Source organism: Pecten maximus, chromosome 17 (assembly GCF_902652985.1).
Source record: "Pecten maximus chromosome 17, xPecMax1.1, whole genome shotgun sequence".
Taxonomy (NCBI): Eukaryota; Metazoa; Mollusca; class Bivalvia; order Pectinida; family Pectinidae; genus Pecten; species Pecten maximus.
In genome coordinates, this window is record NC_047031.1 from 15,715,955 (window position 1) to 15,734,132 (window position 18,178).

The following is an 18,178-nucleotide window of genomic DNA, read 5'->3' on the forward strand; positions in this document are numbered from 1 at the left end:
GCTATGGCAACTGGTCACTATAAACAGGTTTTCCGATAAGAACCATAACTTTAAGTTTGTCCGGACAACTCCTCCTAAACTAAATGGCCAATTTCAATGAACCTTCACACAAATAGAAAAGACCATGTGTAAATGTGCATGCCACTTTCCTTTTTTCCAAAATTATGGGTGCTATGGCAACTGGTCACTATAAACAGGTTTTCTGATAAGAACCATAACTTTAAGATTGTCCAGACAACTCCTCCTAAACCGAAGGGCCGATTTCAATGAAATTCACACAAATATAGAGGACCATGTGTAGATGTGCATGCCACTTTATTTTTCTCAAAATTATGGTTGCTATGGCAACTGGTTACTATAAACAGGTTTTCTGATAAGAACCATAACTTTAAGTTTGTCCGGACAACTCCTCCTAAACTAAATGGCCAATTTCAATGAACCTTCACACAAATAGAAAGGACCCTGTGTAGATGTGCATGCCACTTTCTTTTTTTTCCAAAATTATGGTTGCTATGGCAACTGGTCACTATAAACAGGTTTTCTGATAAGAACCATAACTTTAAGTTTGTCCGGACAATCCTAAACCGAAGGGCCGATTTCAATGAAACTTCATACAAATATAGAGGACCATGTGTAGATGTGCATGCCACTTTCTTTTCTTTCAAAATTATTGTTGCTATGGCAACTGGTCACTATAAACAGGTTTTCTGATAAGAACCATAACTTTAAGATTGTCCAGACAACTCCTCCTAAACCGAAGGGCCGATTTCAATGAAATTCACACAAATATAGAGGACCAAGTGTAGATGTGCGTGCCACTTTATTTTTCTCAAAATTATGGTTGCTATGGCAACTGGTTACTATAAACAGGTTTTCTGATAAGAACCATAACTTTAAGTTTGTCCGGACCATGTGTAGATGTGCATGCCACTTTCTTTTTTTTCCAAAATTATGGTTGCTATGGCAACTGGTCACTATAAACAGGTTTTCTGATAAGAACCATAACTTTAAGATTGTCCAGACAACTCCTCCTAAACCGAAGGGCCGATTTCAATGAAATTCACACAAATATAGAGGACCATGTGTAGATGTGCATGCCACTTTATTTTTCTCAAAATTATGGTTGCTATGGCAACTGGTTACTATAAACAGGTTTTCTGATAAGAACCATAACTTTAAGTTTGTCCGGACAACTCCTCCTAAACTAAATGGCCAATTTCAATGAACCTTCACACAAATAGAAAGGACCCTGTGTAGATGTGCATGCCACTTTCTTTTTTTTCCAAAATTATGGTTGCTATGGCAACTGGTCACTATAAACAGGTTTTCTGATAAGAACCATAACTTTAAGTTTGTCCGGACAATCCTAAACCGAAGGGCCGATTTCAATGAAACTTCATACAAATATAGAGGACCATGTGTAGATGTGCATGCCACTTTCTTTTCTTTCAAAATTATTGTTGCTATGGCAACTGGTCACTATAAACAGGTTTTCTGATAAGAACCATAACTTTAAGATTGTCCAGACAACTCCTCCTAAACCGAAGGGCCGATTTCAATGAAATTCACACAAATATAGAGGACCAAGTGTAGATGTGCGTGCCACTTTATTTTTCTCAAAATTATGGTTGCTATGGCAACTGGTTACTATAAACAGGTTTTCTGATAAGAACCATAACTTTAAGTTTGTCCGGACAACTCCTCCTAAACTAAATGGCCAATTTCAATGAACCTTCACACAAATAGAAAGGACCATGTGTAGATGTGCATGCCACTTTCTTTTTTTTCCAAAATTATGGTTGCTATGGCAACTGGTCACTATAAACAGGTTTTCTGATAAGAACCATAACTTTAAGTTTGTCCGGACAATCCTAAACCGAAGGGCCGATTTCAATGAAACTTCATACAAATATAGAGGACCATGTGTAGATGTGCATGCCACTTTCTCTTCTTTCAAAATTATTGTTGCTATGGCAACTGGTCACTATAAACAGGTTTTCTGATAAGAACCATAACTTTAAGATTGTCCAGACAACTCCTCCTAAACCGAAGGGCCGATTTCAATGAAATTCACACAAATATAGAGGACCAAGTGTAGATGTGCGTGCCACTTTCTTTTTCTCAAAATTATGGTTGCTATGGCAACTGGTCACTATAAACAGGTTTTCTGATAAGAACCATAACTTTAAGATTTTCTGGACAACTCCTCCTAAACCGAAGGGCCGATTTCAATGAAACTTCACACAAATATAGGGGACCATGTGTAGATGTGCATGCCACTTTTTTTCAAAATTATGGTTGCTATGGCAACTGGTCACTTTTTTACTGGGTTATCTTTGTTTGCCTCTAATTAACAGTTCCAATTCACCATTGACTCGTGCAGATTGCTGGGGTATTAGTCAGCCATCCTGGCGACAGTTCTAGTTTATATTGATTTACCCATTATGTTTGAATTGTTTCACGGTTAATAAAACATAATAGTCGTTTAGAACAAATAAATAAATATAACTTTTAAATTTACTTAAAATTTTCAATACAGTCATATAAATAAAATATAACATACCAAGGTTTGTTTCATCTTTAAGACAGGCATTCGCGTTGAAAACAATGATGTACACGGCGTCAGGACTCATAAAGATGTGGTGTGTCGCCTCATAAATCTCGTCGCCGGCGAAATCCCACACGGACAGGAGAGCGTCGTCGTCTCCCAGGACGCCAGTGGCGTTAACCCCTTGGAGTATAGTATTCAGTTTTTCTGAATCATTCCTGTTCCTTTTGGACGGAGGGGATGAACTGTCAGAAGCTTAAACAGAGGAACATTGCGTTACTCAAATTGTACGAAACTATTATATGACTGGGTACGTGAGTTTGTCTTAATCATGTTTATCATGTTTTGTTTCAGTTTAATCTGATTTGGTTACGGTTACTTAATAATTTTCAATGGAGGTATTGTACTCTCTGTTGCTAAAAAAGGGTAAATTCTCTTTTACCAAATGGAAAGTTAATCATTTCTATAAATTTGTTGGAAGTAGCTAAGCCGTTGCGGAGCGGCCAGACTTTGTTAAATGATATCAAAGCTTAAATAGCTGCTCAACACTTCATAATTCATTTACGACGAATGAGAAAAAATATTACAGAAATTATAAATATATTACTTCCGACGTTTCGAATCAACGAATAGTCGAATATCAACACTGCCGTATTCCTGTCTATCTGAAAACACTAACGCATAGGACAGTTCCAAAATACTCATTTGTTTCATTGAGGTTGTCTATACTACGGTATTTCAGTATATTAACCTTTTGTCTGCGATTCTTCGGATACCCTCGTGTATATAATTTCCCCCTTCATTTTGTCCTCCCCGTCCTTCGTTCTTCTCTACAATGGTTGTTTCTGATTGACTTTTGCTTGTGGGTGCTTTCTCAGCTCTACACACAGTCGATAAAAGTTTAGTAGGTAGATTTTGGATGTCTTCATCTGGAAGCTTTCGCCATTTTCCCGTTTTCATATCAACAAGGTAGTTTTGAATGAAGACGTTTATTCCGTCGGTTGGGCTAACTTCTTCATCTTTATTAGTGAGGTTCAAACAAAGTGACGTTTTACCCACACCTACATCTCCAACAATCATCAATCGAATGTATTTTGGCTGTGCGTGTTTCGTCTCTAGCGAACGTAGAAATGTGTCCTCCGTCACAATACCTAGTTGATGTATTTCGCGAGGAACATCTGAATATATATATATATATGAAACATTATCCAAATACTGTTCTTCAGAATTGTTCATAGCGGTGGTCAAGATTTCATATGGATTTGAAATATGACTAAAGAAGATATCCATTATTTACGCCTACATATTAACAATTAATAGTTCTTTGGCAAAACCAAATAAAATAAGATAACCATATGACATTATTATAGTTTGCTATCAATAGTTGCCACACTTTCCTCATATTCTATACCTCAATTCCCCGATTTTGCGTTGGAACTGCGGATTCGCTTTCATATCTGTATTCTATGTTATTTTTAAAATACTCTTATTTTGTTCAGATGTAGCACAGTGTATTTGCAGAGTAAATCGAAATAAAAACTGCTTTAGTTTCTTACCTTCCAGTCTTTCCCAAGCTTGATTCCAAACCTTAAATTAAAAGCAAGTGGTTGACAAAATATACAAAAGCAGTATGATACAAAAATCTTGCTTAGTTATGAAACAGATTCCTTCCAAAACCGAAGCCTGCTCAGTTAACGCAAGCATTTCGCATAGGGGGAGGCCGTCCTTAAATGAACGTAACATTAAGATAAATAACAATACATATATTAAAAACGAAGTGAGATTACTTCAATCAATCTGTTTTCATTACAGGAATAACATGAAAGACATTTACATAAAGTCATACCCGATTCCGCAATACCGACAAAGCAGATTTACACATTTCCCTAAATGGTTGACCATGACATGTCGGCGGTTGTTTCTGGGTGTCGTCAAGTGACTGTATAACATCCAGCAATAACTTTTCTCCACTCCCAGATGCCTTCAAGTATAAAACAACGGTGACTCCAATAGGAGACTTAACGGTTGGGGTGTCCTGCTGGGTGTCTTCAGGCAGTATGTTTCAGTGAGGTAGCACTATTAATCGGCAAAAGTTCCGTCCTATCACAAGGAAACTTAACACGAACATACCGCAGCTTCTCAAAACACACATACGCACTAACCACACGCATGCATGTCGCACGCACGGGAGGCCGTCCTTAAATGACCTTAGCTGTTAATAGGTCGTTAAACAAAATAAACCAAACCAAACTATAGGAGAAAAAATATAGCAGATAACGACAAGATCTATCATCTAAACCAATGACAGGTGGGAGCCTCCAATTTTTTCAGTGGCACATTTTAAGTTGTTTTAGACAATAACTATGTAATGGGTTGTAGCTTTTCCATTGTCTCCTGCATATAACAGGAGAAACCAAAAGAAAAACTGTCTTGCAGGTAGGGCGTAAGACTGGTTCCAGACTATCGCAAAAAAGCCTTAAAGGAAACATACCCCACCGCACGCATGTATTTTGCATACACGGGATGCCGTCAGTAGCATTTTCAACTTATATACATCTTTTACATTATTATACATTTAAAGTATGTGGTTGAGGGATGTAGCAAGTTTCTGGTGTCCCGAGATTATGTCTATTTCCCGAGGCGAAGCCCCATACTTTAACCGTTTTATTATAGCGATAACAACTGGAGAAATTATATTAGCAGATTTTTTTAAAACCATCAGCTGCGAAAAAAAACTTCCATGTGATTGTCCCAGCCACCATTTTTATACACTGTACAACGGTTTGGTTTATTTTGTTTAACGTCCTATTAACAACTAAGGTCATTTAAAGACGGCCTTCCGTGCGTGCGACATGCATGCGTGTGGTGAGTGTGTTTTAGGAGGCTGCGGTATATTCGTGTTAAGTCTCCTTGTGATAGGCCGGAACTTTTGCCGATTTATTGTGCTACCTCACTAAAGCATATTGCCGTAGACACCCAGCAGCACACCCCAACCGGCCACATTATACTGACGACGGACGAACCAGTCGTCCCACTCCAAATTTGCTGAGCGCTAAGCAAGAGTAGCAACTACCATTTTTAAAGACTCTGGTTTGGTTTGGTTTATTTTGTTTAACGTCCTATTAACATCTAAGGTCATTTAAGGACGGCCTCCCGTGCGTGCGAAATGTATGCGTATGTTGAGTGCGTATGTGTGTTTTGGGAGGCTGCGGTATGTTCGTGTTGAGTCTCCTTGTGATAGGCCGGAAATTTTGCCGATTTATAGTGCTACCTCACTAAAGCATACTGCCGAAGACACCAAGCAGCACACCCCACCCGGTCACATACTGACAACGGGCGAACCAGTGGTCCAACTCCTTGTATGCTGAGCGCTAAACAGGAGCAGCAACTACCATTTTTAAAGACTCTGGTATGTCACGGCCAGGGGACAGAACCCAGAGCTTTCCTCACAGCGGCGAACGCTCAACTAAAGGCCAAAAGTGAGGCACTGTCAAGGGAGACATTAGGAAGAAGAAAGTTGTTAAGAAAGAGGAGAAAAGATAAGATCCCAAATTTAGTCGCATCCTACGATCATGCCATGGGGGCAGCAGGTAAAATTCTTACGTCCTACCCGCAGGGCAGGGGCCAAGTGATAATATGCCATTTTTCATTCAAAGCAGGAAACATGATTTCAAATATTTCCCATAACAAAACTAAATTTTTATTGAGGTAGCTATCATCTTCTACATGGGATATACCACCTGAAATTCAGCGTTAAATTTTCTTAACAGCTGATCGCATTCGGCAGACTGACAACTGTCCATCTCCTCAATTGTTCTGTCCCTTGCCTCCAAATAATGCACCAACACTTTCACAGAGGCATTAACTGTTTTCCTAGCTTTTAGAATCTTCCAGTTATTTTCAGATAGTTCAGAATTGCGATATGCTCACAATTTTGAAAGGTATTTTAGACTTGCAATGCTGACGTAGAAAGGTTTTTGTTGTAGATCAATGCCAACGTGATTCAAAGTGCTGTCATTTCAAAGACGGAGTTTAATATATATATTTTTTATTTCCCTCTCTCTCTGGCCGCAGGGGAGTCGCATCATCCGTTTATACATATAATCTTCTTTGGTCAATAATACTCTAGATACCATTTCACCAAACAACTTTAGTTCGTTCAGGACTAGTAGCGATTAAAATTATTTACCTCCATCTCCCCTATCTGGCACCTCCCCTCTGCCTGCTAGTTGTTGTGTGGAGCATTAATGGAAAAGGGGAAGTGTCATTGTTATATAAGTTTAGAGAGTGCCTTCCCTGCGAACTAGAGAGGGGCTAAAAATATAGCAAATTCTTTAAAAACCTTCGCAATCTTGAATAATGACAGTATTTGTTTAACAATGGTATGGAGCCGTTGGTGGTAGAGCTCAAAACTTTGTAAATTTTGTAATATAACTGTATTTGGTTTATTAATTTTTTGATGTAGAGTAAAATATTAAATCACTGGAAGGAACAATTAGAAGGCCGTATTCAGTGCAAAGTCAGTTCGAATCACCCCTGCAAAGAATTGTGGTAAAAACATTGTACGAACATTGATTGACTCAATTTCATCGGTCTAGATTATCTGGGATTGTGGGTTTAATATACCAATCATTTACCTCAGTGAGAACGTCATACAGGTGATAGGCTTCTGCAAGTTCTTCCGAGTTTCGGATCTCCTTTTCAATGTTTTTGCCATTCCGAACAACTTGTAGGAAGGTTTGCAAGTGCTGCACGGCCTTTTTGCTATGCTGTTACAAATAAACGAATATAATCGGCTTGATCGATTAACCGAATTCATTTTTTAGCAAAGTAAAACACTGTTATAAAATACAATGTGTAGTCATCAACGGTATGGAGAGATATTGAGATAAGAGAAATGAGACGTGATGGAGAGAGAGAGCATTGTGTCAGCAAAGTGATCTAAACATTGAAATATTGTTGATTACAATTTGAAATGAGAAAATTATAATCGTTCATTTACCATATTTTCCACTTCTTTCCTTGCACCATGCTTCAAAAGAACCTGTGCCTTTTTCGTCCATCCATTTATTCTAAATTTCGTAGTGTCAAAACAGTAAAGCAGCGGAGTATCTTCGTACTTTGTTAAAAAACGGATATAGACATATTAATATACAGTGTTTTATACTGGACACATTAAGTTTGCCGGGCTACAGGACAGGCGAATCATTATAATTTAGATACTTCACGCTATGTTTTTTTCGTATTCCATGTGCGTGCTTTATTGTTCTTTTTTGATGTTGCAATCCTGAGGTTCCAAGCATCAGTCTTTTTCATCTGCTTTCTGGTGCTCAACGGCCATTTATAATGTTATTCGGTTAAGATAAAATAACGTAAACTGTCGCAATAAAATTAAAAGTTTCTAAAATATGGCTATCTATGTTGACTCTTTTCTCTTGGATCGCTAGTCAAATTCATCTCGGATAAGATATATTGACCATAATTCTATAATTACCTCACATTTATTGAAAAATAATATCTATGCAGCTGCAACCAGATTTGTCAATATGAATCTTATATGGACGATAAATATCGTTTATATTACACAGATATATATGGCGCCATTATGACGTCATGTGTTATATAATTTATCGTCTTTTTATTCAGGTTATCTATGATTTCCTTCTTGTCATGCATATTGATGTTTAACTAATTACGTCATTTTGGACATCAGGGTCTGCATTCTTCTTCAACAGAAAGGTTAGTATGGACTGTGATCCGAACCGGACTGCTTCGTGCAACGGTCGGTCGTTTATCTGAAAGAAATTGGAGGAAATAATCGCATACTATTGATGGTAGATATTTTCAGATAATCATCATCATCAAAATAAAATGGTAGTCATTTTGAACTCTGGCAAGTTTAAGTGTGGTACCGCCATTACTGAATAAGTGCGGTACGAATCTTTCTCAATTTTACGCCCATCTGATGAAGATGATGATGATGATGATAACGTTGGCATACATCCGGTGTCTATCATCAGTCCGTCGTACCTCCGGGTCTCACAGTTATTTGAAAAGATGTCTTTTAAATATTTTGCCAAAATAAACTTCACCAAAGCAAGCTTCAAGCCACATATCGGGTCTCTGAAACTTTTAGTTATTGAAAATAAGCCATAGACATATTTTAGTCTATTTCATCCATGTGATCTTGAATGAAGGTAAAGACCTAGACCTAATATCAAGTCTCTGGGCCTCTTGGTAATTAGGAAGTTATTTAAAAATATTTGCCTATTTGACCCATGTGACTATGAATGCAAGTCGAGGTAATTCATTTGAACAACCTTGGTATCCCTTCACCAAAGCATGCTACGGACCCGATATCAAGTGCTGGTGTCTCTTTGTTATTGAGAAGTCGTTTTAAAATCTTAACTCGGTAACCTTGAATGAAGGCCAACTTCATTCATTTGAACAAACTTGGTTGCTCTTTATCACAGCATGCTACATGCCTAATACTGGGTCTCTGTTCTTCTTTGTAATTGAGAAAAAAGTTGTTTAAATCCCAAATGGAAAAGTTTATGAATGACGGACGCCGCCCAACGGCGTAAGCTTACTTGCCTTTCCGGCAGGTGAGCTAAGAATACTGGACAGGTGGTCAATTTCTTCGAACATTCACTGTTAGGTTTATCTAGGTTCCTAGTTGCACCAGATGGATTTAGAGTCTTGATCTGGAAACACGCGGTAATCTTGGATTTTTATTTGGTGTTTGTTATCGCTATTTTGTGGAAACAACGAAAAAAAATGTCTTTCTGAAACTTCACTAGTAAGTTCCCCCTGGTCCCAAGTTGTGCCGATTTGTTTTTGAGACTGATCCCACATCAAGATAGCCGACAGGCGGCCATCATTGATTCTGACATAACGGGGAGGTTTTTTCTCATTCTTCACAGGTAGTATCCCCTTGTTTTGTAGTTGTCAATTTGGTTTCGAGTCCTACTCGGGTTGGTTTCGGATATAAGATGCCGATAGACTGCAAATGGATTTTTAGATCTGAAGTTTGTTATCTCTATTTCTAGGAAACCACATGGATGATGTTTCTCAAACTCCACGTGCATGTGTTCCCTAGTTTTTAGGAATTAAACAAGGAGTCAACTTACCAACGGTAAAGCTGTCAAAGGTCACGTCAAATTGTGTATCTTTTCACTAATGACCAATTAGTTAAGACGTTAGTGAGAATCAAACAAAGAGTCGGCTGGCTAAATAAAAGGTTAAGTACAGTGGGTCAAGGACCAAGGTCACATTTTGAATATTTTTACTGATAGACATTTTGTGATGACATTATGAAGCAAAGATGTTCAACTGGAGAACAATGGTCATGGTGTGAAAGTTCAAGGTCAAATTTTATATCTATTCACTTATTACGAAGAAATGTAAAATATATCTGGTAGATAGCTATTTTAATCTTGTCATCCGGCGCTAACTGGAATTAATAAATGCTGATTTTGAGAAAACTCGGTCGTGAATCTTATATTTATCGTATACCGGGACGACTACATTATAAATGTGAGAGTTATAGCCCTCTGTTATTTTATAATTATTGAACATAGTGAACACAATACTTTTAGTTATTTTGGACGGATTTTGGTAGTAAATTTGAACGACGTTTTATGATAAATTGAGTAAATTTGAATGGCTCTTCATGAAGCTTGGTATGCAGTGAGCTTATGACATAGAAATATATAACAATTTCGACATGGAGACCGATCTTAAAGGTTATGATCTTTTGCGGTTTTGGTCCAGGGACATGCTATTAGGCCAGTAGCATTCTGGGATGAAGTTAATTTACATGAATCGCTTTAACCTATTTCCAGTGTCAAACTTGGACGTATTCAGTGCTTTGAAACGTCAGGAAATGCATAGACACTGCATTTTGATTTTTTTAAAATATTATTCTGATCTGATAAACGTTGTCTAACTGAAATTCATATAAATTTCCTTATGTGACTGACGTAATATGTCTTGTATGTATTGTGAAAATAAATCATAAATAAAAATATACATTAAAAAACTCACGCCATCCGTCCCGTTGATATCGGCACCTCTTTTGACCAGTTCTTCTACGATTTCCAGGCTTTGTTTCTTGCTAGCAAAATGTATCGGTGTAGCCTTATACTGAAATAATGTTAGAACCCGAAAATAAAATATGTTTATTACTTCACGATTCCCAGATGTCTTGATTTCATAACTTCCATTATTCAAATAATGAATGCAAAGATGGAAAATTTAATGATTAGTTTTGTGAAAACCAAATCAGTTGTCTTAGAAGACACAATGGCAAATATAGCAGAGACTATATGATTATGTACCTACCCTTCCGAACTTCATATTTATATGTGCTCCTTTATCCAGGGCCTTTCTTAGCCCCACTACATCCCCGTTGTCAATGGCATCACGTACTTCCTGTATAAAGGTACAAATAGCATAAAAAAGGCTGGAATAAAACCAAACCTACTGGATGAATTTGGCAGAATAACCCTTGATTAGTTTTTACTTATATGATGATATATTCCTTATCACTGAAAATACCTAGTAATACATATTTGCTTACATGACGATTCATTTGGTAATGCATCCACGTTAAAAATTTTAAATGTTAACTTGAAATTCCCAGACAATTAGAAGGGACTTCACCTACTTAACACAAAAGAACTAAAGGCATACTATTTCCAAACGTATCAAATAATGAAGAATATTTTATAGGCATTCAATAAGTCTCTAATAAAGCCGGTATCGGATATACTGTGTGTTAACAAAGGAGTTGGAAAAGGAGGAGGTAACTCGTACATTTATAAAATTCAAGGCACGAGAAACATTGATTGTCAAATAATGTTACAAAATGACTGCCGTGGATGCCATTTTGAAGTTTGATGTGGTTTGATTTTATTGGTTTTATTTGTTTAATGTCCTCTCAACAGCTAACGTCATAAAATGAAGTCTTCCGTGCGTGAATAGGTGCATTTAGTAAGTGCCTATGTGTGTTTTGGGAAGCTGCGGTATGTTCGGGTTATGTCTCCTTGTGATAGTCCGGAACTTTTGCCGATTTATAGTGTTACCTCACAGAAGCATACTGCCGAAGACTCCCTACAGGACACCCAACCAGGTTACATTATACTGACAACGGACGACCTGTCGACCCACTCCTAGGATGCTGAACTCTAAGCAGGAGTAGCAACTATCATTTCTAAAGTAAGTCGCGGCCAGGGGGCAGAACTCAAAGCCTTCCGAACAGGGGTGAACGCTCAACTAAAGGCTAAACATGAAAAAATACCGAAACATTATAGCATTTTGTTGGCTCGGATTTCTAAACATCCATACGAATTTTTAGCGCAATGGAACCAGTGCCACCGGAGAAGTAGTTTAGAACGTATACTTCCAAGATGACGGCCATCTCGGAATTCCGAAAGGAATAAAAACGCTTAATCAGGACCATCTCGGGATTATTTTAGGGACTTCCACCGGTGAAACTTGAGAAGATTATGATATGACTTGTTCAGGAAAAGGACGATCGCGCTATCTTACAAATTGGCCGCTGTACCTGCCATGTCAAAGCTTTAACGAAACCGAACAATAGAACTGTATGGACTTTCTCTCCTTAACATCCCTACCAATATTGAGTTCAATGGCCCCAGTGAAACTGGAGTAGAAAGTAAAGATGTGTTTGTCAAAATGGAAGTCATGGCGGCTTCATTGCATTTTGGATCGACAACACTTAGAACAATTTCCAGGGTCACTTTAGGCAAGTATGAGCTGAATTTGTGTGGTAGAATTTGACATACTGCCACACTGCATGATCCATTAAAGAATTTTAAAAAGAAATAAAAAAAAAGTCGGATGAAATTTGTAGTAACACATACAGTGTAGTTGGAAACCGTATACCCCAAATATTCTCTACAAAAATGGTATTAAATGAAAGCTGTCGACTCAATAGTTTTTAGCTCACCTGGACCGAAGGTTCGGTGAGCTTATGTCATGGTGCGGCGTCCGTCCGTCAATAATTTGCTTCAAATCGCTACTAGTCAAAAATTTCTTATTGGATTTTTACCAAATTTGGTCAGAAACATCCTTGGCGGAAGGGGATAAGATTTTGCATAAATGGTGACTCTGACCCCCAAGGGGCCTGAGGGGCGGGGCCCAATAGGGGAAATTGAGGCAATTCCTTTAAATCGCTACTAGTCATAAAGTTATGAATGGATTTGAACCCAATTTGGTCAGAAACATCCTTTGGGGAAGGGGAACAGATTTTGCATAAATGGTGACTCTGACCCCCAAGGGGCCTGAGGGGCGGGGCCCAATAGGGGAAATTGAGACAATTCCTTTAAATCGCTACTAGTCATAAAGTTATGAATGGATTTGAACCCAATTTGGTCAGAAACATCCTTTGGGGAAGGGGAACAGATTTTGCATAAATGGTGACTCTGACCCCAAAGGGGCCAAAGGGGCGGGGCCTAATGGGGAAATAGAGGTAATTCCTTTAATCGCTACTAGTCATAAAGCTATGAATGGATTTGAACCCAATTTGGTCAGAAACATTCTTATGTGAAGGGGAACAGATTTTGCATAAATGATGACTCTGACCCCCGAGGGGCAAAAGGGGCGGGGCCCATAGGGGAAATAGAGGTAATTCCTTTAAATCGCTACTAGTCATAAAGCTATGAAAGGATTTGAACCCAATTTGGTCAGAAACATCATTGGTGGAAGGGGAACAGATTTTGCATAAATGGTGACTCTGAACCCCGAGGGGCTAAAGGGGCGGGGCCTAATGGGGAAATAGAGGTAATTCCTTCAAATCGCTACTAGTCATAAAGTTATGAATGGATTTGAACCCAATTTGGTCAGAAACATTCTTGTGGGAAGGGGAACAGATTTTGCATAAATGATGACTCTGCCCCCCGAGGGGCCAAAGGGGCGGGACCCCATAGCGGAAATATAGGTAATTCCTTCAAATCGCTACTAGTCATAAAGTTATAAATGCATGTTGTAAACTCAGAGAGTCTGGACTTCATTATTTCTTTAAAGCAGTTGGGATTCTCACACTATAACCATATATAGCATTGTTTGAGGTTAACAAACAAAAGGAATTGAACATGAACATTTTTTTGACATTTGGTCAAATCCAACCAGGTGAGCGATACAGGCCCCATGGGCCTCTTGTCTTAATGTACCTGTTTGGTCAGAACTATCTCAGGATCAGTTAAGTTTGTTTTTATTCCCAATAATGGAACTCGAGAAGAAAAATCAATTATCATACCCAAAAGATCAAAGGTACATTAAAAACGGCGCACAACGTTAACGATAAACGTTACAGTAAAAAATAAAGACCCCTTTATCTTACTCATAATCAATGTAAATAACACAATGCATCAAATTGTGTAAGTATTTGTTGCTAAAAAGTAAAAAGAAATAAATCAATCAAAAGGAAATACGTCTTTTCACCAGTTGATGAAAAGCCATAATAAGGAAGTAAGTGGAATATGACATTAGTGTATACATTTCGTCGATAATGGATTCGAACATGCCGACAGGAATATTTTTTTTCTTTTTTAATAACCTGCATTCTGTTTAGTTAATTGTGTGTAGATATACATGGTTAATACTGTTTGCCAGGCGTCAGGTGTGTATTATAGCTCTAATTTATCTGGACAAAACGCTCGTACGCAAAAAGATCGTATGTCGAACAATGAATATTTAAATCTATTGGTAGCATTGACTGAATGCGACAGAGAACATTTTAGATTACAAAGTTTTGGTATAAATGTTTAAATTACCTTCCAAGTTTCAATACAAAATATATTGTGAACTGACGACCAATTGCATAACCAATGCATTGATTTGTCATGGATGTTTACCTTTTATGAGTATAACTTTTGTTGGTTTTGTAAAGTATATACAGTATGTAGTGTACATTATATAGTCAGACGCCGTAAACAGATTCCAACATGCTACGTGCATCTACTTAAAACGCTAAACGAAATTTAGACCTTTTGCCTGTATGAATGAAATTATTAGCTCACCTTAGCTTATGCCATGGTGCATCGTCCGTCGTCCGTCTGTCGTCCGACATTTCCTTTTAATCTCTACTTGTCCTGAACGCTTGGATGGATTGTGATGAAATTTAGTCTTGAGGCATTATTGGGCAAAGGGGATCAAATGTTACATAAACGGAGGATGTGACTCCCCTGGAGCCGGAGGGGCGTTGCCAAATAGGGGAAATAGAGGTTAATCCTTTAAATCCCTACTAGTGCTGAAGGCTTGAATGAATTTTGATGAAATTTAGTCTGGAGAAATATTGGGGAAAGGGAATCAAACGTTGTATAAATGGAGGATGTGGCTCCCCTGGGGCCGGAGGAGTTGGGCCCAATAAGGGGAATTGAAGTAAATCCTTTAAATTGCTACTAGTTTAAACCCTTGAAATCCCAACCCCATATATAGCATTGCTGGACATCGAGAGATATACACTATTCTGTTATAGATATAGGCCCTGCGGTCTTACACCACCACTAGGGACTTTGAAACCATTGAGATCCCCACCCTACAAGCATGTATAGCATTGTTGGGCATAAAGCCGATAAACACAATCATGATGTAAAAATAGGCACTGGAGTCTTTCCCCACCCCATACCCATATATAGAATTGTTTGACATCAACAAATATAGGTATTAACAACTAGAACATGCACATTGTTTTGATGTTTGGTTAAATCCAACCAGGTGAGCGATACAGGCCCTATCATCAATCAGTAACACATGTGTGGTCAATTTGGTGTTAAATATTGTTGGGAAAGTACAATCATAACTTTTATAAATGAGGCAGGTGTGACCCCTGAGGCCAGAGGGACAGGGCCTCATAATGAGAATTTTGCTCAAATTATGCTCTAAAACCCTACTTCTCTTAAACCTTTGAGAGAAATTTGGTTGCAACATCATTGTGAGAGGGCAAGCATTATCATAAATGAGGCTGGTCCTATACCTAGGGACAGACAGGCGGGGCCGCTTAAGGAAAACAATTGGCTAAAAAAATAATTTAAAATGCTACGCCTCTAATAATGGTAAAGTGTCTTGGCGAGGACAACCACGGCAGCACAGATCGGACCTTTTCTCAATTTCTCGGTTTCTTAACAAATAGAAACAGGGATATGACATCTAACCTTGCACCTTGGATATTCACCTTCTCTTTTTGCGCATTTACCATACATATTGCACCCGCAATTTTTTACTACCAAAGGAATAGCCCCCTTTTTTTGCCTGTCATAAACATTCTACAGTTTATCATTTTATGTTATAGTCCTTTGATTTTAGATTAGTGAGGCCTTTTTTTAACGTTACGTCCATGGAATGCTCATTCGATAAAATTCCCCCTCAACCCTCCCGTTATATTTTGTATGGCAATCTAGGAAATATTTAATCATGGCCTAAATTCTAAATTATATGTTTCGATAACAATGAACGGCTTTTATATTTTTTGGATAAAATATCAGACCGCCATTTTGTTATTATTTTATCTCAGTATTTAATTTTAATCTTATAATAATAGAAATCAGCAGAATTTCTTTCAGCCTACTGAAACTGCAAACACTGATTGTAGGGGGTAAGAATTGAACCTGCTGCCCCTATCTTATGAGCGTAAGAGGCGACTGAATAAGTTTTCTTTTCTCAACTTTCTGAATGGTTTTCTTTTCCTAATGCCTCTCATGACACGTCTGGCCTTTAGATGATCGCTCGCCTATCTGAGGAAGGCTTTCGATTCTTTTCCCTGACCAATTCATACCAGATCATGATAGTTTATCTTCCCGCAGACTAACGTACATGTTAATATCATCGTATTAGTGTTCATCGGTATGAAACACTGTACATTGCCTATCTATGGACTTACCTCACCAAACTCCGGTATATCGTCACTGTTATCAAAGTTGTACATGGTGGAAACAATTCCACGTTACTCCGTAGAATTGATCCAGATTAAAACCACCAATAGCGGTTAAATTCACCCCATTTTTATCTGTGTCAAATGATGTGTATCTCCTCCAAGTATGATTTGGTAGATTGTTTATTTTACATAATCAGGTCTGTTAACCACAAGTGTCTTTACTGTGGTATCCAGGAAGTGTAAACAACCTTATTTTTATACGTAATTAATAGCGGGTGTAGTGTGTAAAGCTGTCAATAAGTTTCCAATATACATGTGAAAATAAAGTGGTGTAGTAGTAGTGGTGGTGGTGGTGGTAGTAGTAGATTTTAGTAGTAGAAGTAGTAGTAGTTAGCTCTTTCAAATCAACTTGTCAGTGTTTCGTCGTATCCTAATCAAGCTCGAGAAAACTGATTAGTTCTACCAAAAGGGTTGCTGTGAGTGGCTAGGGCATATGGACTAGTGAACGAGTTTCATAAATTTCATATGACATAGCCACAAGTACAAGATTTTATTTATTTATCAAATGACTACTATCTATAACAATATAAGCAAAAATCTTTCAATTTTCGTTTCTATATCAGACAGGCGAAATCCGGCTCGGACGGCACGTTTCCGTCTACCCAGACAATCATGCGATATCACCTATTTATTAGGACGTCACACGACCTTGGTAACATGGCAGAAAGGGTCAGTTATGTGATTATGTTTTGTTATTAATGTAAACAGCTGCGAAGGCAGTTAGCAGTTTACTGTTTCGATACATCTTTCACTTCATCATCATTACGCCTATCTAATGAATGTCATTTCCAAGTTTCGAAAATAAATTTACTCTTGATTTCAAAAAGAATAGCTTACATCAGCTTTTTAGCAGTTTACTGTTTCGATACATCTCTCACTTCATCATTATTACGCCTATCTAATGAATGTCATTTCCAAGTTTCGAAAATAAATTTACTCTTGATTTCAAAAAGAATAGCTTACATCAGCTTTTTGTCATTCCGTTCTAAAGAGATTGGTTTGTTTTTATTTATTTAAGGACGTGCCAGGTTTTGGATGTGGACAAGGGAAAAACAAATACATGTACAAAGTTCAAGACAATTAGGTGTTTTCCGGAGTAATGAGGGTCATATATTTAATATCCTATGTGTTGTAATGAGGTCAGAAGATCTATTTTGATATCTTTTCGAGTGCCTTTCAGTATGCTACCATAACGAAATTGTTAAATAACACTAAGGAAATCGAATCAACATGTCACAATTATCACAACACATCCTGGCTCGCTTTGTACTGTCTTCGATATCTAGGCCAGAGGGAAACGAAAGGCTGATTTAATCAGATCATTATCATTTCGTCTACAATGGTGGACATATCCCCGTTTATAATTGTAAGTCATAATTTTTACTGTCGTGAATGAGGTGTTTTATGTTGTATTCTGAATGATATTTAATGTGTGTTTTTATGTGACTTTCTTCGCTTTTACACTTGAAGTTATCGAAAACCTCATTTTAAACCGTCTTCTCTTTCCCAAAATATAAGCCATTATTCTGTTTCTAAATTGGGTCTGCTGTGTGTGTAGATACACAATTAGTCGTGGTTCATGGGGTATATTAGGTGTGTTTGGTTTGGTTTTATTTGTTTAACACCCTATTAACAGCTGAGGTCATTTAAGAACGGCCTCTAATATTTGATAT

General features: G+C 37.8%; 2 protein-coding genes across 2 annotated transcripts; both read right to left on the bottom strand.

Annotated features, from left to right (window-relative positions):
* Window positions 1-2,563: 2,563 nt before the first annotated feature.
* On the bottom strand, window positions 2,564-4,516 carry LOC117315009. The gene is made up of 4 exons (XM_033869133.1): window positions 4,395-4,516; window positions 4,105-4,135; window positions 3,300-3,726; window positions 2,564-2,803 (listed from the first exon to the last, which is right to left on the bottom strand). Exons 1-4 carry the CDS (start codon window positions 4,428-4,430, stop codon window positions 2,797-2,799), a joined length of 501 nt encoding a protein of 166 aa, XP_033725024.1. The 5' UTR covers window positions 4,431-4,516; the 3' UTR covers window positions 2,564-2,796.
* A 2,618-nt stretch (window positions 4,517-7,134) lies between these two features.
* LOC117315157 (ankyrin repeat-containing protein DDB_G0279043-like) lies at window positions 7,135-16,496 on the bottom strand. The gene is made up of 6 exons (XM_033869302.1): window positions 16,452-16,496; window positions 10,892-10,981; window positions 10,595-10,693; window positions 8,245-8,343; window positions 7,551-7,667; window positions 7,135-7,317 (listed from the first exon to the last, which is right to left on the bottom strand). Exons 1-6 carry the CDS (start codon window positions 16,494-16,496, stop codon window positions 7,135-7,137), a joined length of 633 nt encoding a protein of 210 aa, XP_033725193.1.
* Between the last annotated feature and the right edge of the window lie 1,682 nt (window positions 16,497-18,178).